This window comes from Maniola hyperantus, chromosome 8 (genome assembly GCF_902806685.2).
Source record: "Maniola hyperantus chromosome 8, iAphHyp1.2, whole genome shotgun sequence".
NCBI lineage: Eukaryota > Metazoa > Arthropoda > Insecta > Lepidoptera > Nymphalidae > Maniola > Maniola hyperantus.
In genome coordinates, this window is record NC_048543.1 from 312,235 (window position 1) to 339,384 (window position 27,150).

At 46.5% G+C, this 27,150-nt stretch overlaps 2 protein-coding genes across 2 annotated transcripts; one reads left to right on the top strand and one right to left on the bottom strand.

The window, feature by feature from the left end:
* Window positions 1-73: 73 nt before the first annotated feature.
* On the bottom strand, window positions 74-8,754 carry LOC117984434 (leucine-rich repeat-containing protein 71-like). Its single transcript, XM_069500482.1, is given in 5 exon segments — window positions 74-477; window positions 479-953; window positions 956-1,318; window positions 1,402-1,578; window positions 8,557-8,754. Coding segments are annotated over 4 exon segments (1,284 nt in total). The 5' UTR covers window positions 1,526-1,578; window positions 8,557-8,754; the 3' UTR covers window positions 74-155.
* On the top strand, window positions 8,101-27,047 carry LOC117984394 (U4/U6.U5 tri-snRNP-associated protein 1). Its single transcript, XM_034971020.2, has 16 exons — window positions 8,101-8,410; window positions 12,175-12,307; window positions 12,411-12,556; window positions 16,408-16,540; window positions 16,963-17,068; window positions 17,564-17,698; window positions 17,998-18,111; window positions 18,448-18,648; window positions 19,151-19,279; window positions 19,491-19,578; window positions 22,055-22,191; window positions 22,671-22,829; window positions 23,941-24,046; window positions 24,265-24,433; window positions 25,784-26,015; window positions 26,340-27,047. Exons 1-16 carry the CDS (start codon window positions 8,272-8,274, stop codon window positions 26,463-26,465), a joined length of 2,253 nt encoding a protein of 750 aa, XP_034826911.1. The 5' UTR covers window positions 8,101-8,271; the 3' UTR covers window positions 26,466-27,047.
* Window positions 27,048-27,150: the final 103 nt, after the last annotated feature.

Here is a 27,150-nt window from a genome sequence, read left to right on the forward strand (position 1 = left end):
CGAACTTGATCAATCAAAACATCGTTTTATTAATTGTAGCGTTTACTCATTATGAAAGTAATGAATTAGGTACTTAATTATGTTGAACTTTACCTACTTCTAAATTATAAATACTTAGTTAGATACCTTGAATGAATAATATTTTCTATTGAAAACTAATTCTTCTTCTTAACGCGGTCTGCTTGGGCTGTTCGCAACGCGCGTGCCAGCAATTCACTGACCATGTCCAGCTCGACGCACGCAACCGGCAGCAGATTGCCATCCTGCTGCACGCGCAGCAAGCCGGGCGCTTCCGCCGCCTGCGCCTGCAGCACGCGCAGCAGCAGCGTGAGGCTCGCGAGCTGCAGGTTGTTGTAGGCCAGGTTGAGGTGGCTGAACGTCAGGTTGCCGACGCAGTGCAGGCCGTCGGCGCAGCGCAGCGTGTGCTCCACGCAGAATGGCTCGAGCGGCGCGCCCAGCAGCTCGCCGGTCATCACCTCCGCCCTCAGAGCGAACGCACTCATCGTGACGGCCACGCTCGGTGGACACTCGCGCGTCTTCAGAAGTTTCTTTTTCGCGCTGGTCGTGCTCTTTTTCCGGGGTTGCCTTTTCGCCCGACGACGCCACCAGCAGCTCATTCAAGCATTTCGCGTAGATGACTTCCTTCCGCCTGAGATGGTCGAGGAGACGCTTCCGTTTGTCCGCCACCTCGTCGGGCGTGAGGCGGAAGCGAGCGAGGCTGCGCAGGAGGGCCCCGGCGCCGTCGTCGGTGATCCTATTGCCGGCCAGGTTGAGGTGGTGCAACGTGCGGTTGGTGCGCAGCGCGTCACCCAGCGCGGCGGCACCGGCGTCCGCGATGGCGTTGGAGGCTAGGCTGAGCGCGGCGAGCGTGTGCGCGGCGGGCTCGGGATGGCGCAGGCGCGCGGCCAGGAGCGTGCAGTCCTCGTCGTCGAGGTCGCAACGCGCCAGCGACAGTCGAGGCATAGTTCCGTGATGTTGGAATGCGGCAGCAGCGCCGCGAGGTCGCGCAGCAGGCGACTCTGCGGCGGGCCCCAGCGCACCGTGACGCGCGTCAATGTCGGGTGGTAGGGCAGGCAGAACGCGATGACGCGCAGCAGCAGCGTAGGGACCTGTGCGCAGCAGCGGAACTGCAGTTCGACGAGGCGGCCGGCGCGGTCGCGCATGGCGGTCAGCGCCACGCTGGGCCCGGGTCGAGCCACGCTCGCGAAGGGCGACGATGATGACTTCAGCTGGCTTTCAATGGTGGAAGCTGCGGTAGATGTGTCGAGGGCTCGCCTCGACTTGCTCTTCCCTTTTGCGTCCTTATTCATATATTCTTCTGAAATAAAAGAGTACACAAACAAGTAGGTAGGTACAATGTAAGTACCTACATAGAAATATAATAAGTAGATACAGCTGAACCTATCGTAACTTGTTGTATTTCGACGTAAAAGGGCGCCAGCATCTGTGTGCACGCGTAGGGCAAGAACTTGATGAAATCTTCAGGTGTGGGCCGGGGGTCGGCGGGCACTAGCTGTTCACTCATCTTGTACGGAAGCAGTAGTTGCAGTCGTTGGCAATGGTGCTTCTGCAGTCACTCTACGAAAATAACAAAGAATGTATAGAATTATTCTTTCCTACATTCAGGAAACTGACAATTATTATAACAGCTAATCTTTAATCTTTTCATCTCACGACTTTGAAAGTTCCTCAAATCCAAATCTGACAAAGGTCTGAATTGACCAGAATTTGACTTTTACTTTTGTGAATCGTGCACGCAGCAATGTGCAGCATGAATCGTGTGTTCAAAAATGCAAGTAGGAGAACCAACCGCTTTGGTCGCTTGACGTCAAGCACGTACCTACCTACCTACCTTGTTTTGCTTGATCAAGCAGCAACCAGCATGATGCGCCCTTCAAGCAGCTTGAGCCAGCAAACGCCTCTTTTCTCATTTCTCGAACACTGTACGAACGTCGCGCCAAGCAAAAAATCGCATCAATCCATTATCAATCATCGTCACGTAAATTATGCTTGACTCAAGCATGAAGCAAACTTTGTAAAGTGCTTTACTCAAGTCAAGCAAAAATCTACGTGCTTGACGTCAAGCCGTTTGACCGTATCGGAAGCCCTTTACTGCGCTTTCATAATGTCCGAGTAACGATTCGTTGAATCATCTTGTATTACTTATGTATCTTGAGTTAGTATAGTAGTATAGCTCTCGGTTGGGGGCCGGTAAATTAATATAAAATAAAAAAATTGAAATACCATATTCTTAGATTGTAGGCGGTAGTCGCCTATAAAAGCGAGGTGCGCCCAAGTACGAGGCTCATTTCGCTACTGATTTTTGTGCTGTATTCATCGTGGTCTGGTTTGAATTATGTTTTTCTTTATTACTGACTTTTACTTTTTGTGTCTTTCGTGTTAAATTTTGTTCCAATCATTAAAAGTTTGATAATAAAAGTATTTGGTTTTGTGTTAGTAAATTGTGTTTTTTTTAAATTGAATTTTACTTCTGTACCTAAATTCAGAACTGGGATTCCTATTCAATAGCCCACTATAGTTAAAATTTAGTCACTGACAATCAGTTTGCTTAAATTGGAACAAAATTCTAACCTTTAAATTTTTGTTGTTTTTCTTGTACAATGTCGGATCGCGGGTATCGTAACCGCGATCGTAGCCGTGATGTGCCGTGATCAAACTCGAAGTTGTCGAAGCAGACCACGTTGATGTGAAACAGCAGGGCCTAGATGTAGGTCGCGAGATCACGCACTTAGTCGTGTTTTTATCCAAACGTTGCACTCAATAATGAATCAATACTCCGCGATCGAGAAAAACTTGTTGAGACTTGTCGAAAATAGTTTAACCTCGGTAGTAACTAAACGCGAGTGTAATATTAATCGTCTCGGTAACACTGTGACCGTTCAAACAGAATCCAACACTCCCGTTTCCGCACCTTGTTCCGCACAAGATGAAGTTACTGCAATTAAATCTTTAGAGTCAAGTACCTATACCTTTGGCTGTATGGCTAAGCACGTATTGGCCACGTGAACGTATCTAGTTCAAGTGTTCTTGTCCAAATTGAATTTTTGTCTAAAAGTTTTCACGTCTACCCTACGTGTTTTTGTGAATTAATAATGCCATCGTCTAAATCTGCTAATCGATTTAAGTATAAAAGTAATTCACGTAAATTGAATAATGAACAAAGGCGTGCTAAGTCGGTGTCGTACAATTAGTGGAACGTAGTGGAATTAACCAGGTGAGATCCAACCATGTCTTTATTTTTGGTCTCGATTTTTAATGATGTTGATGCATGGTGTAAAAAAGTTGATCATGTTCGTAACCTCAACCGATGGCATAGCCGGGAGGTAGTCTCGTGTATTGGAACTTGTACAAAAGAGTTTTGTTATGATCAGTCTTAGATCATTTTAAAACGGAATTTATTCCGCTGTGCCCACGAAAGGTTGATATTGAGATTAAGAACACGTCTATGTCGGTCCATTAGTCACTTCATGAAGTATCTCACCAAGATACCCGCAATTTAAATTTGCAGTTTAAGACTAGAAAGCGTAGTCTTAGTCATAGTACTTTCCAATCACGCTGTTTTCTGTGTGAAAATTAGGATCACAAAGTGTACCTACCTACTGTACGAAAAGTTAAAACTTATCGAAAATCTAAAACATCGACTTTGATGCAGTTCAGTGTTAGTTTTGTAAAAAGAGTAACCGTAATGTAGGTAGATGAGTTTTTGCTCAACAATTATTTTTGCCACGAGATACAAAAATTGAGCTTCCTGACATAAGATTAGAAATCAATCTTCATGTGGTGTTAGATCGTTGTATGAATAGGTAGACCTGTCGTAATAAGGACAGATGTACTAAACCAACTGGGAAATACTTATATTCGAACATGATTCGAACATAGTGCTCACATTTATCTTTCTTTTCTCGAATGTTCCGACGCAATGCTGCGCCCTTGGCTGCGGGCTTTGGAATTCCGCATGAGAACGAGGCTTGCCATGCTCTGGCCTGGCAATGCGCTGGTGCTGCGGCGCCGTGTCGCGCACACTGCCGCGCCTTTCTGCGCTCTGCACGAGCGTGACGGTGCGCTGGCTTTGCTGCGCCGTGCCGCGCCTTTCTGCGGTCTCGGCAAGCGAGACGGCGCACTGGCTGGCGTTGCTGCGCCGTGCCGCGCCGCTGCCGCGCATTTCTGCGCCCTTGGCGAGCGAGACGGCGCGCTGGCTTTGCTGCGCCGTGCCGCGCCGCTGCCGCGCCTTTCTGCGGTCTCGGCGAGCGAGACGGCGCACTGGCGTTGCTGCGCCGTGCCGCGCCGCTGCCGCGCATTTCTGCGCTCTTGGCGAGCGAGACGGCGCGCTGGCTTTGCTGCGCCGTGCCGCGCCGCTGCCGCGCCTTTCTGCGGTCTCGGCGAGCGAGACGGCGCACTGGAGTTGCTGCGTCGTGCCGCGCCGCTGCCGCGCCTTTCTGCGCATTTGGCGAGCGAGACAGCGCGCTGGCGTTGCTGCGCCGTGCCGCGCCGCTGCCGCGCCTTTCTGCGGTCTCGGCGAGCGAGACGGCGCACTGGAGTTGCTGCGTCGTGCCGCGCCGCTGCCGCGCCTTTCTGCGCATTTGGCGAGCGAGACAGCGCGCTGGCGTTGCTGCGCCGTGCCGCGCCGCTGCCGCGCATTTCTGCGCTCTTGGCGAGCGAGACGGCGCGCTGGCGTTGCTGCGCCGTGCCGCGCCGCTGCCGCGCCTTTCTGCGCTCTGCACGAGCGTGACGGTGCGCTGGCGTTGCTGCGCCGTGCCGCGCCGCTGCCGCGCCTTTCTGCGCTCTGCACGAGCGTGACGGTGCGCTGGCGTTGCTGCGCCGTGCCGCGCCGTTGCTGCGCATTTCTGCGCTCTTGGCGAGCGAGACGGCGCGCTGGCGTTGCTGCGCCGTGCTGCGCCGCTGCCGCGCCTCTCTGCGCTCTGCACGAGCTTGACGGTGCGCTGGCGTTGCTGCGCCGTGTCGCGCAGCTGCCGCGCCTCTCTGCGCACTGCACGAGCGTGACGGCGCGCTGGTGGTACTGCGCTGCGTGCGCCGCTGCGGGCTATGGTGCCTCTTGCGAGCATAGCGGCTCACTGGTATTTTGGCATGATACCGCGCGTGCCGTGGGGCTTGCATAAGCGCTGCCGAGCCCTTGTACGAGCTGATTGGTGAGAATGTTCTTTTTAAAGTTAGTGTCCATGATTACGATAGGTATGTGTAATGTGTTGTAGTAAATCACGTTACCTACGCATACCGTCTTGGACTTAAAGGTGTTTCGTATAATATGCGAGTCAGTGACGCACTGTAGTGCGTTCGTAAATTATGTAACGTGGGTAGATTCAACTCTTTTAGAAAATCTGATAATTCCCGTTACCGATTGTTTCCGATTTTGCCATTTTGACTGGATTCATTTGTTAGGGTCAGGCGGGGCCGAGTCTTAAAGACAAGGCCATTACCTAAAGTCCTTACCCCTTGAGTACATTAAACAAATCTGGCAATCTAAGATCTAGCTGGGTACTTTATGCGCTACGTTGAGGAGTATGCTATCCAGACAGCCTGCCTTGCCTGTCGGAAAAAGAGGTTTCTTTTCATTGAGGCCAGAGCAGGAAAAGGTACCTCAGAACATCACTCGGCGACTCACCACTGAGTCCAAGGTAGCAAGGTATCTTGACAGATTTGCCAAACAGAGGTGCACACTGACTTCAGCAGCATCGGCTATGGCCCGGCGCTGAGGTGGACCCACAACGACGGCAAGAAGCGTGTGGTCGCCTGTTTTAGCAAGGCTTACCCAGGGTGCAGTGAGTAGGTAGTACTCCTACGTGCTGGAAGCAACTTCCGCCACCATTTGGTTTGTCTTCAGTTTAAGGGTGTGACCAACTACAACGCTTTCACAGCCACCGAGCGCTGCTGCTTCTGCGCGTTACCCGTAAGTGGATTTATTTCCATGACTTCATCTTCACCTTTGAGTACTAAAAGCGCACGATGATGTGTTATGGCGACTATCTTAGCTGCAACCCTTTAAGTCAACGGCATAACCAAGCCGAGCAACTGGGTTTAGATGGTGCAGGTCGCAGATCGGGACACGCTCGTCGAGTATCTGTAAGTGGGACAGCTAGACTATCATCGGTATGTGTACTAAAGTGTTACGCTCTATTACCGCTACTCACCAGTAGGAGCGGAAGCGTGGTTTTTGTGATACCGTCTTAGTCTGCTGCAAGTCTTTGTCGAAAAGACTCTGGACCTGACCCTGAAGTACCTCTAGTTTCTTGGGCTACGTGACTTCGTAGTCAAGCATGTGGTTCACTGCCTGGTTTGTATATCAAACAAGCAGGTCTCCAGAGTTCCTCACCAGCACACAACAATGTGGTTGCTGAAACTGCACGGCTTGATCGAGTGGCATGGCGTGAAACGTGGCGCTCCAGGGCAAGTAAGCTGCTGAGGTGAAATCAGTCCCGGCAGGATGCCTATGCTAACCAGAATCGTCGTCCACCTCGCGTGTTGAAGGCTGGAGGCACGGTGTTGGTGATCAAGTATTCCCAGTCAACGGGGAAGTTTGACTCTGGCATGTGAGGTCCATAGAAGGTCCTGAATCGGCTGCTACGAGCTAGAGCTGCTGAGTGGGTCGTATGGCAAGACCGCTCAGGTGGCGGCGGAGGGCATGGTGCCCTGGCAAGGAGAGTGGTGCCCGGATGCGTGTGGTACTTTCTTCGAATGTGAGTTCAGCTTGTTGACTACTTTGTGGTGGTGAAGATGAAAGTCGTGATTTTGTTAATCATAGCCCCAAAACTCTCACCCTCCTTACTAAAAAGGCCTTGCTTGCTCCCTTACGTACTTATCTACTGACGGACTGATCCACGACATCTATTTTTGTGCTATGACTAAACAAATCACGGTAATGCTTTACTCCTCAAGGGAAGTTCAACGGTGGCTGGTTGAGATGCACTTTCATAGACTGTTGCCCGAGCCCGGTGGTCTGATGATGGTCATCTCAAGTTCCTGCTCCATAGACCGTTGCCCGAGTCTAGTGGTCTGAGACCGTTGCCCGAGTCTGGTGGTCTGATGAAGTTCATCTCAAGTTCCTGCTCCATAGACCGTTGCCCGAGTCTGGTGGTCTGAGACCGTTGCCCGAGTCTGGTGGTCTGATGAAGGTCATCTCAAGTTCCTGCTCCATAGACCGTTGCCCGAGTCTGGCGGTCTGAGACCGTTCCCCGAGTCTGGCGGTCTGAGACCGTTCCCCGAGTCTGGCGGTCTGAAGATGACGAGAAGAAGCGCGCGCTAGGTTTGAGACGTCTCATAGGTTGATAGGTGTCACCTCCTCTGGGTGATAGGGACACCCCATAAAACAAAATGATTTATCTACATGTCCAGCTAATGCTAAGTCGCATTTCGAATTGCTTACCCATTGTGTTAACATTTGTAGCTATGGAGTTGTGCTATATCGAAACTAATTTCAGGTGATGACTATGAAGTAGTAGGCCCAGGTGCTGGTCCCCCCTTCCGCACCTGAGTTTGCCCCGGCACCTCCAGCGGTAGAGGCAGAGGCATCGCTCCATTCGGCGAGCTCCTCACCGGTCTCCCCTCGCGCACCGCACGCCGACAGCGTTGCGGCACCAGCTGCAAGTCTCCGCAGAGAAGATCTCACGACCTTTTCTGGCTATGACGGCGGACGAGGACGCCGCATAGTCAGGAGAGGCCGTCTTAGATTGTAGGCGGTAGTCGCCTATAAAAGCGAGGTGCGCCCAAGTACGAGGCTCATTTCGCTACTGATTTTTGTGCTGTATTCATCGTGGTCTGGTTTGAATTATGTTTTTCTTTATTACTGACTTTTACTTTTTGTGTCTTTCGTGTTAAATTTTGTTCCAATCATTAAAAGTTTGATAATAAAAGTATTTGGTTTTGTGTTAGTAAATTGTGTTTTTTTTAAATTGAATTTTACTTCTGTACCTAAATATATCTAAATTCGGACCCGCTAAAACTTCATTACCTACATTATGTTCCATTCACGTCGTGTCACCTATAATGGCTCAAAAAGCAAGAATCCAGAGCTATACAGCCAAAAAGCGCTAAAAACCACAGAGTAAAGTAAAAACACGAACACAGAGTACATTATATATACTGAACACGAAAAGCAAATGGCGGTATAAAAGTCAAAATTGGTCAAAATAATAATTATGTGAATTATATCAAAAACGTGTTTGAGAAAAGTGATTAAGAAAAGTTGCAAACATCTAAAACTAGACCAAGACTGTTGAGAAATCAAATAAACAGAAAATGGGGTCTAAAAAACATAAAAAGGAATCTAAAAAGAAGAAGCACAGGAGTAGGTCACGATCGCCTTTGGAGGGCGAAGAGCGGGAACGCAAAAGGCACAGGAAGCACAAAGATCGCAAGAAGGACCGCTCCCCCGACGGTTAGTAGCCTTTGTACATTTTATATTCACGCTAGACACTGGCTAGTGATCTTCATTTGAACATAACCTACGACGTTGCTTTCGACGTTGGCTGGTTTACAGCACAGACCAATAACATATAGGATAGTTTACAGAATTTCACTCACTGAATTCATCAGATCTATTTCAGCGTTAAACAAAAATGCTAACATTAGTCTACTACACTTTTACCAGCGATAATAAGAGACTGCCAGTGACGTCACTATACAACAAATCACTGCACAGTGGCTTTTCGTAATAAAAATTTAAACACTGCTTGTAAGTACACGTCATTATGTACGACAAAAATATTACAAAGCCATACTTACAAAGTAAAAAGTGCAATGTACCAATAAATTGTTTATTAATTCAGAAGTTATAAAGCTCTGACAGATGGACAAACAGACAGACAAAGTAGGGATTTACACAAGTAGACGCAAGGTCAATAATGTAAATCAGCCATACACTGTTCCTTTAAAATGTAATCTTTGACACGGTTGAATGTAAGATGAAGGTCATTGCTAGTCCTAGCGTATTTGTAAGTTGACAAGGATAATGGCATATTCTGCTCATTATTTCAGAATGGTGGCATTCGAGATAAATCTGCATCCCGAGTGCTGCTCCCGTGAGGTTGGTATTACTTATCATCAGTACACCGGAACCTACTATCTCTCCCTGTATTGTTAATGTGAAAGTGTGTTTGTTTGTTGGTTTGTCCTTCAATCGCATCACAACAGAGCAATGGATGGATGTGATTGGTTTGCATGGGTATAGTTAAAACTTGGAGAGGGACTTGAAAATCAAAAAGTTCCCACAGGATATTTGATAAACCTAGATTCACACACATAAAGATGCAGGCAATAGTTAGTAAACAAATAGATAAATAATTTTAATCAAGATTTTATATAACTAGCCATTTATAAGGCTATAGTGCATTTACGAAGATTTTACACACTTTTTGCAGCATAGAAACTTATTAGGGGGTTATACTCCTATACCCCTTTCCATGTTAGCCCACTTTCATCTAAGGCTGAGGTCTATAGAGTGCACTTTGACTTTGCTCAGACTTAAGGTTGAGCTAAAACGAGACAGATGTACGTGAGAGATAAAGCTCTGTCTCGTTTTAACTCTGTCTTAAGTCTAAGCTAAGTCAGAGTGCTCTCTATAGATCTCACCCTTAGACTGTATTGCCATCTACTATTAGGTGAAATTCACAGATTTATGTCCAGATTTGCAACTAGCGTGGCCCCCTCAGTCCCTCTCGCTCAAGCAGATTTTCTTACTTGTGAAATGTCATTCCTTCTACACTTCACGTTGTTTGCCAAATACTCACGTACAAATACATTTTGGCAAAAAAAAAAGTGGCCACGGTGATAAGGACAAAACATAACAGAATTTTTTACACTAAAATACTTAAATCCATGTGGATGAAGTCGCGGGCATCAGCTAATATAAAGTAGCTTTCATATGGTAAAAGAATTACTAAAATTGGTTCAGTAGTTTCAGAGTTTGTTGATTACAAAGAAACAAATCTTTCCTCTTGATAATATCAGTATATAATATAGATATAATTCCTCCTTGCAGTAATGAACTAGTCACACAGTAACCAGGCTTGTAACCAGTGGCGTGCAGGTCATAGAGGCATAAATGCACTGCTTACCCAGTTGTAACAGCTTAATGCATATTTTTCATGATGATCTGCCAGTAAACAGGTTCCTACCTAACTAATGCCTACTCTGGCTTCAAACCCTGTGCACGCCACTGCTTGTAATACACATTAGAACTTGAAGAGACACAATCAGATTCATAAAAACAGAACACATGCCCTGCTGTGTGACTAGTGCTTAATCTTCAGCAGCTACAATTTGATTTTTTTCAATTTTGTTGAATAAATAAATAGTTTTTTTTATTCAAATAAACTTTATTCAAAGTACTTTTGAATCGTCAATCTACCACTGGTTCGGAATGCCTTTCCTACCGAGAAGAGCCAGCAACAAGAGTTGTGATAGTAACTTCTCCAGTATAGTCCCTAGAAACTCTTCGCTGGTAATAGTGCCATGTTACATATAAAACAACCGGCCAAGTGCGAGCCAGGCTCGAGCAACGAGGGTTCCGTACTACAGTCGTATTTTTTCGTCATTTTGCACGATAATTCAAAAACTATGATGCGTAAAAATAAATAAAAATCTGTTTTAGAATGCATAGGTGAAGACCTTTCATATGATACCCCACTTGATATAGTTATCTTACTTCGAAAATTGAAAATACTAATTATTAGTTCATGACCACAAATTTTTTTTGTGTGATGTAACCACAAATTCATGGTTTTCAGATTTTTCCTCGAATGTCAGCTATAAGACCTACCTACCTGCCAAATTTCATGATTCTAGGTCAACGGGAAGTACCCTGTAGGTTTTTTGACAGACCGACAGACAGACGGGCAACAAAGTGATCCTATAAGGGTTCCGTTTTTCCTTTTGAGGATAAAAAACATCAATCAGCTCTTTTCGGTACACGCAACAGTAATGCTGTACCTACTAATAGTAAGAGTGATAGCACATGAGTAGATATCCGTTGTGATAGTACCTAGGTAGAAATCCCTTGTGATAGTACCTAGGTAGAAATCCCTTGTGATAGTACCTAGGTAGAAATCCCTTGTGACAGTACCTAGGTACGTACTTACGTACTTACTTACTTTAAAAGAATTTGAATTTGAATGAATTAAGTAGGTTTCTAGTTACTTAGGTAGAAATTGCTGAGCACATTAGTTTCATAACTGGTAATGAGGTTCTTTAAATCACCAACATAAATTAGGTGTTTTTTTGGTACCCACACGATTTTATTATTTTAAATTCTAAATGCTAATAAAAACCTCTTTCCAAACTTTTGAGAGCTTTTATTCTATACAAACCACAAAGTTTTTTTTCTTGAACTCATTTGTAAAGCCTGACCAGTGACCAGTAATATAAAAACTTGTTCTGGGGGCGCCACTAGTATAATGGTCTATGGTCACTAGGTAAATGGTCTTGTATACATAAGTTCCACGGGTTTTCCGCATTATGGCGAGGTATTAATCCATGACTATTTTTTACGAAAAATCCTTGTCCGCCATCTTGGATTTGAAAATAAATGGCATCATCAAATTCAGCATCCTCGAAAACCCTGAAAACGACACCCATGTCTATTTTTTGTAAAAAGTCCTTGTCCGCCATCTTGGATTTGAAAATAAATGACATCCCGGAAAAGTGCACATTCAGTTAACACTTGTTACTCGCGCAACATGTACGTGTAACTCAACGGGAAGAACTTCCCGTTGAGTTACTTTATTTCTCTGGTCAGGCTTTATATTGCTTCCTAACTAATGAGAGAAAGTACAAGTTTCAGCCGAAATAGCAGTTAACAGCACCGTTTAGTAAAGGACGCGGCTGGTGCTTCGTCCTTTTAGTATTGCCCGGCCGTAAATTGCTTTATTTTCGGCCTGGACAGTAATGCTAAGGAAAAGTTATCCACAAAAAATCCACTAAGGTCAGGACAGGCGGTTGGCATTTTGACTGTAAGATTGCAGTTTTAGTGCAGCTGATATAACTTTATTGCAATTGGTATGTATAGTGGCCCTGCACTAGATCTGCATCCAAACTGTCAATATGGCTGTCAGCTGCAGCCCAAATGCAGACCATCGGTGTAGACTGAAAGACAAAGAGTATGTTAACTGTAGGCGGTTTGTAAATGGTAAGGTTTTGTTGTAGTGGAGGAGGTGCCGGTGGACTCGCACCTGGTGACGGACAACGGCGCGCGCTCGCGCAGCCGCAGCGCCAGCCGTGCGCCCGACGACCACGACGCCCACTCCAGGGACTACCGCGCCCATGATGACGTGTACAGGTCAGTGATGTGACATGTCGCCCCACCACACAGTCGTGCCATTAGATTAGTGCTGACACTTGTATTGTTAGTTGATGGTTTTTCAATAGTATTGCTTGAACAGGGACACCAGCAGGAGTCAGGACTCGACTAGCGACTCGCCCGCGCCCGCCGCCAGCTCGGCGCAGGAGAGCCTGTCGGTGGAGGAGACCAACAGGCTGAGAGCCAAGCTCGGCCTCAAGCCGCTCCAGATCGCTGAGACGCACGCCGGTGAGATATTCTTCATTTTCATAGTGTACGGGAGCGGTTTGCAGGCTCGATCGTGCCAAAGGGAGATCGGTAGCGCCAGCTAGGCCGACGACGGTTGTATATTGAAACTTCTATAATATATAGTTCAGATCGCAGAAAACTCCTTTAGTGCGAGTACTGTCGGTGGTACATTTGTTCGGGACTACCTCATGAAATGTTATCGATTGAACAGCGCCATCTAGTTTCTACTGTGGCAACCGCCACAATAGAATTTTTTTTTTTTTTTTTTTTTTTCCTTATTGTTGAGTGCCAATTAGCTACTCAATTATATTACGATCTAGCCTAATGTATGACTAATAAGTAATTTTATTTTAACCTAAACTTATAAATTATCTTATATACTAAGAAATTGTCCACTGACGCATCTTAGTCTTTCTTGATTTGAGATATGACACTTTGTTCACGTGTTCTTTCAGCACTTACACTATGTACACTATCACTAATCACTATACACTAACTCAAAAGGTTTGGTCCTTTTTAGTCTTCTCACTGTCTCCGTTACGTCAAGCAGCTGGATTGCTTCAACGTTAACGTGGTGGTGAAGCCTATAGTCGTGGGCTTTGGCAGATTTGGTGATAACTTTATGGACGTATTCAATTTGAAGGTCCCTATGAATATCATCATTTCTGATGTACCAGGGTGCATTTACAATATTCCTGAGTACTTTGTTTTGGAACCGTTGGATGATTTGGATGTTACTTTTTTTGGTACAGCCCCACAGCTGTATGCCATAAGTCCAAATGGGCATCAGGACTTGTCTGTACAAAAGAATCTTGTTATGTATTGACAGCGAGGAATATCTACCAAGTAGCCAATACATTTGTTTATACTTTATATCAAGTTCTTTCCTTTTTTTCTTGACATGAGCTTTCCAGCGCAACTTCACATCAAGTGTCATACCAAGGTATTTAGCTGTATCCACGTAGGAGATTTTTTGGTCGTTTATGAAGACAGCGTGATACTTTTTTGTTTTATTTGTGAAATCTATATGAACTGACTTTGATTCATTTAGCTTTATTCTCCACTTTTTAGTCCATTTATAGACTTTATTTAGCGCTATTTGTAGGTTACCCACTGCCTCTTCATGTGTGCCTCCTACGGCCATAATGGCAGTATCATCAGCAAAAGTGGCAATAGTATTGTTTTCAAGGTCTGGAATATCGCAGGTATATAATAGGTACAGGACCGGCCCTAAAACACTCCCTTGCGGAACTCCAGCTTTTATACATTTAAGCTCAGAGTAGGCATCTTCTTGTCTTACTCTAAATGCTCTATCTGTTATGTATGATTCCAGGATATCTGCGAATGATTTGGGTAGCTTGTTTCTAATTTTATGAATCAAACCTTCATGCCAAACTTTATCAAAAGCCTTTTCAATATCAAGAAATACCGTGGAACAAACTTTCTTTTCTTCAATTGTTTTTTCTATGGTGTTAACAATTCTATGTACTTGATCAATAGTTGAATGTTTCTCTCTGAATCCAAACTGATGATCTGGTATCAGGTTTTTGTTTTCTAATATTGGTTTCATCCTCTTCAGTAGGAGCTTTTCGAATAGTTTTGACATAATAGGCAACAAAGAGATAGGCCTATATGATGTTGCTTCATGAGGTGGTTTTCCTGGCTTAGCTATCATAATGACCTCGGCCACTTTCCACACATTAGGCACGTACCTGAGTCTAAATGCAGCGTTTATTATTGTGGTGAGCTTAACTATGGCTTTCCTTGGAAGGTTTAATAAAATTTCTCTCGTAATTAAATCATATCCAGGAGCTTTCTTGGGACCCAATTTGTGCTTTATTTCTCTACATATTTCTTTGGGTGTCACTAGTTTGATGTCTACATCTTCTTTGATTTCCCTAGTAGAGTCTTTATCAATTTCTTCTCCTTCGTATGGCTGAAATATATTCTCTAAGTGGTCTGCAAATCGTTTAGCCTTTTGGTCGTTATTAATCGCCCACTCATTGTTTTCTTTTTTAATTGGAGGAATATGCATTAGTGACTTGTCCATATTCTTTGTCGCTTTCCAGAGTGAATAATTGGTGCTCCGGTCATTTGTTAAATTTTGAAGGTAATTGTCCATAGTTATTTGTTCATACTTTTTGATTTCGCGAGTGATTTTTTTTGTAAGTTTATTCAATATTCTTTTATCTAATGGAGATCTAGTCTGATGCCATCTATTTCTTGCCCTTCTCTTTTCAGTTATTAGATTTAATATATGTTTCGGATACACTGTACTTTTAGGTATATTTTTATATTGTGATGGAGTATTTTTCCAGGCCGCCTGTTGTATGTCTACAACAAATTGATTGACCTCTTCATTTAGTTGTCCTGGACATTTTAATGGTACTTTTAGATTAATGCTGTAATTCAGTTCTTGTTTAAAGCCTTCCCAGTCCGTCTTTTTACTTGCTAAGGTCGGAGTAGATTCTTTAAATAAGATTGTTTCGCTTAGTGTAAGTAATATTGGAGAATGATCAGAGCTCATGTCATGTCGTTCTTCAATTCTAAGATATTTAGGTGATATATTTTTGTAGATAAAGAAGTCTATTAGGTCTGGAATTTTACCAGGGTCAGTCGGCCAGTATGTTGGTTTTCCAGTGCTAGCTACATTACATTTCAGTTGCTTAATTGCTTCTAGTAGTTCTTTTCCTTTAGTCGTAGTTAATCTAGATCCCCAATAGGTATTTTTAGCGTTGAAGTCACCTCCTACGATAAACTTATTTCCATATTGTTCTAGAAAACTAACATATTTATCTTTTTTTACTGAGTGCCTTGGCGGACAATATATAGCTACTACTATAATTGGATACAGCTTTGTTTGTACGTGTATGGCCACAGCTTGAATTTCTTGTTCTTCATATTTGCTTTCCTGGAAGTGGTAGAGATTTTCTTTGATAATTACAGCACTGCCACCCCTAGCTGTATTATTAGGATGTAGCGCATGGTAGACTTTATATCCTTTAAATCTAACGAATGACTCTTTAGTGAAGTGTGTCTCGGATATCAGACACACGTCAATATTTTCCATATTCAGGACTACTTCTAGCTCGTGCTTATGTTGGAGTAGTCCGTTAGAGTTCCAAGCCATAATTTTGAGGATATTATTATTCATTATTTCGATTTAATTGTAGCTTTTTTGGTGCTATCTTCAAGTTTTTTTAGTCGCTCATCAAAGGAAGACATGTATTTTAAAATTGAATCTAGTTTACTTTCAAGATTGTTATCTGTCTGTATGTTAGATTTAGCTGCAACAGTTTGAGCATATGTCATTTTATTTGACGTAGTATTTTTTGGAATCTCTTGTTTTTTGGTAATATTATCATTAGTTCCTAGTTTTCCTCTACTTGCTGCGGATTCTTGTTGCTGTCTATACGGTGCTGATGACTTTTTAGTATTATTTTTTCTTATGCTTTGCATTTCTTTGGCTATCATACACCCCCTATAATTTGCTGGGTGTGATCCACCGCAATGCACACACTTTGGTTACACAATAGAATGCAAACCAAAGATTCACGGCAATTTGGGAATTTATAATTTCCAAATTGTCTCTTGGTATGGTCCGGTGGGAAGCTACGACCGTGGCTAGTTACCGCCCTACCGGCACCAATCGGTTCAAAATTCCGTGGGAACTTTTTAAATTCCCAGGATAAAAGCCTATGTCACTTTCCAGGTCTTTAACTATTCAAAAAAATCATGTCGATCCGTTGCTCCGTTGCGACGTGATTGAAGGATAAACCAACAAACAAATAGGTACACTTTCGCATTTATAATATGGGTAGTGATATACGTGTTTGGGTGTGCACCAACAGAGGACGGCAAGATCAAGGACGACCTGGGCGAGTTCTACCACAAGCCGGCCGCCAACCTCGCGCAGCAGCGCAAGGCCGACAAGCTGCGCGAGCGGCTCGACGAGCGGCGCGAGAAGCGCCAGCTCGAGAACAAGTGAGTGCCGAGACCGACCCTACAGTTAACATGCGGTTATTGTGCAGTTAAAACAACTTACCACTTTAAAAATAAAAATAAAAAAATAAAAAAGCTGTTTATTCTCATACTCCTTAATGCATTATAGTTCACATATTATATGTTAGTTTTGTTAATTACAATATATTTCTGTATTCTTAAATTGCTAAGTTGTTAGTAGGTATTGTTAGTTAGTAGATAGGCACAGAGTTTGTCTTAGATACATATAACAAAAACAAAAATAAAATGTAAAATAAAAACGTATGTTATGAGATATGGGCCCCTTCTCGGGTAAAGGCCTCCTCCAACTTCTTCCATTTCTCTCTCTTCTTGCCGAGACCACTTTTTAAGGCCCCATAAATCTCGCGCTTGTAATAATAGATAAAGTGAGTAATTGGTGATAGGTTGCAAACGACGCTGCTGGCGGAGGCGTCGGACGACGAGGACGCGTCGGCGTGGGTGCGCAAGTCGCGCGACATCGAGAAGCAGAAGCGCGAGGCGGCCAAGCGGGTAACTGATGAACATATCATTTATATCTGACGTGATATCGTAATGTATCAAAGAAAACACCGAGTCGCCACAACGGCTTATTCCGGACTGCTTAATACAACAAATGACAGATGAAATTTATTACTGAAATACCCACATTTAATATTTCATAATATACTACACTCCCACTGAAATTTTTGTCTGTATCATTTGTATGGGATGATGTATCAGAGAGAGCGCTATACTAACTTCTTTCCGCTGATAGGGTATAGTGAGTGGGGGTGTTTTTTATTGGCATTCAGTTTTGTCCTTGACCACATTGTTTAACCCTGATTGATTGTAATGAAAAATTACTATTTGGAAGAAAAACAGGTCCCGTTGCATTGGCACCCTTTGGGTATGTAGTAGTAGTTGGGTACTCAAAAAAGATCTGCTTTACTCCCAGACAATTTCTCTAATTGAGCCTAAAGAAGTTTTAACTTTAGAAGGTAACACAATCCTTTGTGTGGTTGACAGGCCGCGCTGCTGGACGAGATGGACGCGGAGTTCGGCGTGGGCGCGCTGGTGGCGGACGAGCAGCGCAGCGAGCGCGACAAGGCGTACGCGACACAGCACCTCAAGGGGCTGCGAGTCGCGCACGACATCGACGCCGTGAGTACCGCGTCGTACATACGTGTCGCCATGTATCGCCATACACTCACCTGTACTTGAGTATGCTTTACAGTAAATGTGATGCATTGTGGTAAAAATATCTTTTTCCACTTGCTTGCAACAATTTTATACTGCTGAGGAGGTTCTTTAAGTGTACACTAATACAAATTAGTTTTTTTTAAAAAGCCTGAAAAAACCGCGCGCGGTTGGACTGATGAAAATAAGTGTGGAAGTTTTAATTTGAACACAAAATTGAAAGGTGTTATTGGAGAGAGTTACAAGCAGTGATTTGTTGGCAGTTGCCGGACGAGAGCATGACGATCCTGACGCTGGCGGACAAGGAGCTGCTGGCCGAGGACGCGGAGGACGTGCTGGTCAACGTCAACATCGTGGACGACGAGAAGTACAAGAAGGTACTATTGTTGTACCTTGTATTTAGGGCTGCAACAGCAGTTTTAGTCTTTGGAGTCTCGCTCTTTCAATGGCCTCAATGGACGTAAAACGTTGCAGTACAGCGACAGCAGTAGCAATGCTACAGTTCATTTGCTGTCTCTTCTTCTTATTTTGCTTTGTGGCTATTGCTGTCTCTCTCTAGCCGCTGTTTTGACAGCAATGTTTGTGAGATTTACGCCTGTCGCCAGTCTGTCGCGAAATACGTTATCACCCCGCCGCCGGTCTGTTTCGGTCGACAGAATGCCGTTAGAACGTCGTCGGATATTGATTATCTATATCCTAGTTGTTTCTTCCAGAACATTCTGGAGCGCAAGAAGGCCCGCGCGGGCTACCAGGCGTACGACGAGGAGGCGGAGCTGGAGGCGTCGCTGGGCTTCGCGCGCCCCGTGCTGGCCAAGTACGACGACGAGATCGACAGCGGCAAGGCTGACAAGCGCAGGGGCTTCTTCATCGGCGACGACGACGCGCTGCAGGCCAAGCGGCTCAAGGACATGATGGTGAGTGCACTGCCCAGGTACAGGGACCACTCCCGAATAGGAGGCCGACGTCTTAACCACTATCACCGCTTCAATCATATAAGGGTCCTTTTTTTCCTTTTGAGGTACGGAACCATAAAAATTGCGTAATTTTTTGGCACACATATATTTATTGATTTGCGCATACTAATGTGGCGGTTGCCACAGTAGAAACTAGATGGCGCTGTTCAATCGATAACATTTCATGACGTAGTCCCGAACAAATGTACCGCCGACAGTACTCGCACTAACGGAGTTTTCTGAAATCTGGACTATATATAGAAGTTTCAAGACAAAATCGTCGGCCCAGCTGGCGCTACCGAGCACAACCAACCGCTCGGTGGGAGATCTCCCTTTGGTACGGTCGAGCCTACACATCGCTCCCGTAAAGTAATATATTTTTATTATAACGATTATTTATTTATTTTTTGGAGCAGGTTATTATAAACCAAGAAGCCTGTAGCTGATACTGTGGTGGTTTCAGAGGGCGGAGCGCGTGGCGGGCGGGCCGGACAAGCGGCTGGAGTCGCTGCAGCTGCCCGAGCTGCGCGTCGCCTCCGACTACATGGAGGAGCACGAGGTGCTCGCCAAGTTCAAGAAGTTCAAGAAGAAGGTACCCACGCCGCACGAGCTGTGTGATTTACTAACAGCTTAGCCCATTTGTCCCGTGAATACTAGATATCTGACATCGGTATAAATTCGTGAGTTTTATATTCAAACTCATAATTTGAGTGTGTTTTAAGGTTTTAAAACCGTCTGTCAGTACGTGAAATAGAATTTACGAGACTTAATAATATAGTGTGACATTGTGGTTTGTTGCGCAGGGCAAAATACGGAAGAAGCCGAAACAGGAGCCGATAGACGTGGACGAGCACGAGGCGGGGACCGCGCCCCTCCACACCGACGACACAGGTTTGTGCACTGCACGCAGTTGTTTGTTGCGCAGGGCAAAATACGGAAGAAGCCGAAACAGGAGCCGATAGACGTGGACGAGCACGAGGCGGGGACCGCGCCCCTCCACACCGACGACACAGGTTTGTGCACTGCACGCAGTTGTTTGTTGCGCAGGGCAAAATACGGAAGAAGCCGAAACAGGAGCCGATAGACGTGGACGAGCACGAGGCGGGGACCGCGCCCCTCCACACCGACGACACAGGTTTGTGCACTGCACGCAGTTGTTTGTTGCGCAGGGCAAAATACGGAAGAAGCCGAAACAGGAGCCGATAGACGTGGACGAGCACGAGGCGGGGACCGCGCCCCTCCACACCGACGACACAGGTTTGTGCACTGCACGCAGTTGTTTGTTGCGCAGGGCAAAATACGGAAGAAGCCGAAACAGGAGCCGATAGACGTGGACGAGCACGAGGCGGGGACCGCGCCCCTCCACACCGACGACACAGGTTTGTGCACTGCACGCAGTTGTTTGTTGCGCAGGGCAAAATACGGAAGAAGCCGAAACAGGAGCCGATAGACGTGGACGAGCACGAGGCGGGGACCGCGCCCCTCCACACCGACGACACAGGTTTGTGCACTGCACGCAGTTGTTTGTTGCGCAGGGCAAAATACGGAAGAAGCCGAAACAGGAGCCGATAGACGTGGACGAGCACGAGGCGGGGACCGCGCCCCTCCACACCGACGACACAGGTTTGTGCACTGCACGCAGTTGTTTGTTGCGCAGGGCAAAATACGGAAGAAGCCGAAACAGGAGCCGATAGACGTGGACGAGCACGAGGCGGGGACCGCGCCCCTCCACACCGACGACACAGGTTTGTGCACTGCACGCAGTTGTTTGTTGCGCAGGGCAAAATACGGAAGAAGCCGAAACAGGAGCCGATAGACGTGGACGAGCACGAGGCGGGGACCGCGCCCCTCCACACCGACGACACAGGTTTGTGCACTGCACGCAGTTGTTTGTTGCGCAGGGCAAAATACGGAAGAAGCCGAAACAGGAGCCGATAGACGTGGACGAGCACGAGGCGGGGACCGCGCCCCTCCACACCGACGACACAGGTTTGTGCACTGCACGCAGTTGTTTGTTGCGCAGGGCAAAATACGGAAGAAGCCGAAACAGGAGCCGATAGACGTGGACGAGCACGAGGCGGGGACCGCGCCCCTCCACACCGACGACACAGGTTTGTGCACTGCACGCAGTTGTTTGCACTGTGCGTGGCGCACGCGTCGAGTTTGCTGCAAACTTCATACATTTTTCAAGAACAATGTATTTACCAACTAGATGATGCTCGCGATTCCTCCGCGTGGATTTAGGTTTTAGAAAATCCCGTGGGAACGTTTTGATTTCCGGGACCAAAAGTAGCCTATGTTACTCTTTGGGATGCAAGCTATCGCTGTACCAAACCTCAAAATCGGTTAAACGGATGGGCCGTGAAAAGGTAGCAGACAGACAAGACACTTTCGCATTTATAATATTAGTATGGATTTCCGAATGACGCCAAATTTCCGTTTTAATTTAGAGCCTCAATAGCTCAACTGGTAAAGGAGTGGACTGAAAACCGAAAGGTCGACGGTTCAAACCCCGCCCGTTGCACTATTGTCGTACCTACTCCTAGCACAAGCTTGACGCTTAGTTGGAGAGGAAAGGGGAATATTAGTCATTTAACATGGCTAATATTCTTTAAAAAAAATATATATATTTATATTTTTACAAATTTCTGTTTTACATAATACTTTTTGCGCGTCATAGCCATAGAGCAGAAACAAAGAGGAGTTGGCCTAAGCAACTGTGCACTGTGATTTTCAACTAGGTCCTGACGTCATCACTGTGGGCGGGGCCTTAGTATGCTGTCTGCGTTCGTCAGGTTCACATATATTGAGACTCGTATTATCGGTGTGTTTTCGCGTTTTTAAGAACAAAAGGATGAAGTGTTGTGTTTTATCGTGTCAAAGTTATTCAGACAGACGTTCTGATGCTATGAATGGTATCACATTTCATTTGTAAGTAATTTTATACGTAATTATTAAAATAGTTCTAGATTATTGACATCTAGTGTGAGATAGCTGAACTATGTAGTGACATCAATATATCGATGTTAGGTCGCTAAGCGAGTAGTTTTGCTACTAACCCGCAGATGGAAAATTGAGAAGTGGGCGGCGTTCCACAACCCCTCACCCGCAAAATGTCACTCGATATTTCATAGGGAAATCTTAATACAACATCTCCTCTTTGTTTGTGCTCTATGGTCATAGCCAACGTTAAATTGTGGTATGATAATTTAATCTACCGTTTTCCTCTAAAATGAAGCATATACAGTGCAGACAAGTGTGAGATTTTCATAACAAATGTTGATACCTTAAATATTGATGTCTGAGATATATGAACGGTTTAAGTAGTTAAGACACTATTAACAATACGCTATTACCTTGTGTTCAGAGGTGAAGCCGGAGCAGTACTCGAGCGCGGCCGTGGCGGACGAGGAGGAGACGGAGGTGGACACGGAGCTGCAGGCCGCGCTGGCGCGCGCGCGCCGCCTGCGGCAGGCGGAGGCCGCCGCCAGCCGCGTGCCCAAGGTTACTAATTATTCCAGTTTTTGTTGTTCTGCGTGAGTGGTCCCATTATGACGTGCTGCGCGATTGCGGGAGAATGACAGCTACAATGTCACGATCGCAATCATCTCTGATTGGTTAACGCTCGCTCACTATTGGTTTCAATGCATTGTTGCAATAAGAATCGCACAAATTCAGCCAATCATAACAATTGAGATTGTAATAATAATTAATGCAGGATTTAGACAATCGCCCTGCTGGCCTATCACCTTAAATTTTGACTCCTTTTCTTTTGGTTTTCAGGGTTCCATACCTCAATAGGAAAAAATGAACCCTTATAGGATCATTTCTTTGTTTAGCTTAAAAGTTATAAAACTTGATTTGATTCTACAAAAAAAAACATCGGGAACTACAATATTTTTAAATTAAACCGTTAAGATAATATTGACCTTTAGTTGCAGCTTAGAACCGCAAGTTTACTGGTGGCATTTCTCCGTCCTCAGGTGGAGGAGATCCTGCAGCAGGCGGAGGGCGAGCCGGATGAAGCGGACGCCGCGGAGAGCGTCATGGTGCTGGACGCGACGGCCGAGTTCTGCCGCACGCTGGGCGACATCCCCACCTACGGGCAGGCGGGCAACCGCGACCAGACCGCCGAGATCATGGTGAGTGCTCCTCGTGTACGGAGAGCGTCATGGTGCTGGACGCGACGGCCGAGTTCTGCCGCACGCTGGGCGACATCCCCACCTACGGGCAGGCGGGCAACCGCGACCAGACCGCCGAGATCATGGTGAGTGCTCCTCGTGTACGGAGAGCGTCATGGTGCTGGACGCGACGGCCGAGTTCTGCCGCACGCTGGGCGACATCCCCACCTACGGGCAGGCGGGCAACCGCGACCAGACCGCCGAGATCATGGTGAGTGCTCCTCGTGTACGGAGAGCGTCATGGTGCTGGACGCGACGGCCGAGTTCTGCCGCACGCTGGGCGACATCCCCACCTACGGGCAGGCGGGCAACCGCGACCAGACCGCCGAGATCATGGTGAGTGCTCCTCGTGTACGGAGAGCGTCATGGTGCTGGACGCGACGGCCGAGTTCTGCCGCACGCTGGGCGACATCCCCACCTACGGGCAGGCGGGCAACCGCGACCAGACCGCCGAGATCATGGTGAGTGCTCCTCGTGTACGGAGAGCGTCATGGTGCTGGACGCGACGGCCGAGTTCTGCCGCACGCTGGGCGACATCCCCACCTACGGGCAGGCGGGCAACCGCGACCAGACCGCCGAGATCATGGTGAGTGCTCCTCGTGTACGGAGAGCGTCATGGTGCTGGACGCGACGGCCGAGTTCTGCCGCACGCTGGGCGACATCCCCACCTACGGGCAGGCGGGCAACCGCGACCAGACCGCCGAGATCATGGTGAGTGTACGGATTAACGGTTTTTGACCTAAAACTACGCGCGACTTAAGAGTAACTGCAATCTTTATTCGGACGGAAATAACGCGATCGAGTCCAGCGGGGCAGGAGAGCGCCACGCACACCCGCGCTTGCCCGCAGCGGGTTAGCGCGGGGGCTGTGCGGGTTTGTGGGGCGTTCCCTCTCAATTACAATTTCAACCTGTCGCGTAGTATAGTTACAATGACCGCCAAATCGCACAGCTATTTTGCGGCCGCCATCTTTAATCAGGTTTTAAAGTACCAAGTAGATACCTGTCTAATTACAACAAAATGCCCTTTATGAAAATCCTCATTCGTCTGGTGTTTGTTTGTGTGTGTGGTAGGACTTCGAGCGTGAGGAGACGGAGCTGGAGCCGGAGGCGGACGACGCCGCGGGCGCGTGGAGCCGCGTGGACGTGGACAGCGAGCAGCCGCCCGACCTCGCCGCGGGTAACTGTACCACTCAAATATTCTATTCCACATACAATATTTATAATTTTTATGATAGTGTTTTTACCTACACTTCAAGGAATATTGCACTTTTAAAAATTATTCACATACAATGTTCTCTATGTAGCACTCTAGACGCACTAGACGGAAAAAAAATTGTGCATTCGTTGACTCATGTGAGACCAACCGGATTCCTAATGTCGTGCGTGTATGTGCAGGCAGCAGCGCGGGGCTGGAGGCGGAGCCGGCGCTGGGCGCGGGCGTGGCGGGCGCGCTGCGGCTGGCGCTCAGCAAGGGCTACCTGGAGCGCGCGGGCGCTCCGCCGCGTCCTGCCCGGCCGCCGCCCGCGCTCTCCGCCAACTACTCCATCGAGGACAAGACGTATGGGTGAGCCGCCACCGTTTTTCTCTACAATCGTTATAAGCTAGTCCCAGTGTCATATATCGTCTTCGCAAGGTGCACAAATCCTTTTTGGGGTCGAGTATATGCTTTTATAACATGAACCCAAAAATCTTTTCAGATTGGCCATTGCATTGCCAACTCAGTAAAATCTCCTTTCCGAACTGATATTAGAGTATTGACATGTCGTAATTCGCAAAAATCAATCATTCACTAAGCTTAAAACTTGCGCTACACTTAGGAACCATTGTAAAACCAATTGCCATTTTTTGCTTAATTGCTTAACTTACTCATCACAAGCTATATCGTCGCTCGGAAACAGTAATAATATGCTAAAAATCTCAATGCTCCTACAAAGTTAGTTTCATAATTTGGTATACATATCTACACATGAAGCACACGTTGCGACGAATCGCTTTGTGGCGGTTGCCACAATATAAACTAGATGGCGCTGTTCAATCGATGACATAGTCCCGAACAAATGTACCGCCGACAGTACTCGCAATAACAGAGTTTTCTGCAATCTGGACTATATATAGAAGTTTCAAGACATAACCGTCGGCCCAGCTGGCGCTACCGAGCACAACCAACCGCTCGGTGGGAGATCTCCCCTTTGGTACGGTCGAGCCTGCACACCACTCCCGTACATTGGTGACCCCGACGTGATCAAGAGTGGTCGCACACTACAACAGCCGACGTTGATACAAGAGTGATCGCACACTAGAACAGCCGACGTCATCGAAGATCAACCGCACACCGCCGCACTCCGCACTGCGCACTCAACGTGATCAAGGGTGATCGCATACACCGCAACACCTTTGGATCACACACCGCAAGCCGACGTCTCCTCCAACTCCAAGTCTACAAGCAGCAACAGCAAGCACATCGAGGCCTGTAAGACGGATGTAGCCACAGCTTCGGGGCACAATGGTCCTGCACTCCATCATCAGCTACAAGCGTCCTGGTCTACCGCTTCTCTGGATGATTAGCAGCCATTGCCCTTCCTTCACACGCCTTCACGCTACAGCGCCACCTCTCTTCACTGCTTCACACTACGCGTTCGTCTCGGAGGGGAGTGATGTGGCGGTTGCCACAATAGAAACTAGATGGCGCTGTTCAATCGATGACATAGTCCCGAACAAATGTACCGCCGACAGTACTCGCAATAACAGAGTTTTCTGCAATCTGGACTATATATAGAAGTTTCAAGACATAACCGTCGGCCCAGCTGGCGCTACCGAGCACAACCAACCGCTCGGTGGGAGATCTCCCCTTTGGTACGGTCGAGCCTGCACACCACTCCCGTACAGCTTTAATGTATATGGTTTGTAACTACAGCGAGGACGACAAGTACGGGCGGCGCGAACGCGGCGGCGGGTACTGCGGGCCGCTGAGCGAGTTCCGCGAGAAGAGCGGCTTCCGGCCCAGCATCAAGCTGGAGTACGTGGACGACGAGGGCCGCCCGCTTTGCGCCAAGGAGGCGTTCCGTTACCTGTCGCACAAGTTCCACGGCAAGGGGCCCGGCAAGAACAAGCAGGAGAAGCGCATCAAGAAGGCGCAGCAGGAGGGGGTGAGCGCAACTAACATATCTAACTATTGTACCTCGACATTCAACATAATATTCCCCCCTCGTCATTATAGTTCCTTTAAACGGCGCAGCATACTTTTTGCAAGTGGTGCGTTCCACTTATGTGCAATATTGCAGAAATGCTGGAATAAAATTTTATTCCAGCATTTCTGCAATATTGGTGCGTTCCCACTTTGTATTTATCAGTTATATTTCAAGGAAGAGGCTCTCGATGCAGGAAAATATTTTAGCAGACAGGCCTAACTCAAATTGAGTAACGCCCGTGTGCCAAACTATTATAAAATTAACAAAGTAATATTGTTGCAGCTGATGAAGAAGATGAGTTCGACGGACACGCCGCTCAACACGCTGCAGATGCTGCAGCAGAAGCAGAAAGAGACGCACTCGCCCTTCGTCGTGCTCAGCGGCGCTAAGCGAGACGCGCCCAACTAGCCTCTCATCCCACCACCACCCATCCCGATCATCCTACCCACCCAACCATCGAAGCTCACACTTGCGCTTTGCGCAACCTTTAAGCGTTATGGAAGTAAAACTTCTTCGACGCGGCAGTATTACAGTAAAATTAAAAATCAATAAGTTTTGAAAATTAGTAAAAATAGTCTCTCTTAATCGTACTTTAAACATCCAGATAAAAAAGTGAGGCTTCAAAACAGCTGTTCTATTTGCCGGCCATTTTCGGACGTAAGTAACGCGAACGTTACGACGCGACGTTACGAAAATATCTGACTTACTCTAAAGTCGCGCCGAAAGAAGTTTTACTTCAAAAGTAATTTTGTTCCGTGTCAAGAGCCCAAGCACACAACCAAAAACCCCACAATCTTTATCCTAACACTTCCATTCAAATATTACTTTAACCCTGATTGATGTTGATAGTTTACGTAGTATCAGGATGTTAACCTTCGGAAGAAATTTGTAATGTTTGAGAATAATTTCGACCACATCTGAATAAAAAGTATTTATATATGTATGAAATTTATATATCTTGCAAATTGTAATAAATTAACTTTAGGAATTTGGGTTTTATTTCAATCTGCATTGCATAACTACAACAATGAAAGTCAAAATAATTACGGAGCTGGCGAACATAGCGATGTAACTGCGTTAAGTATTTTTTTAC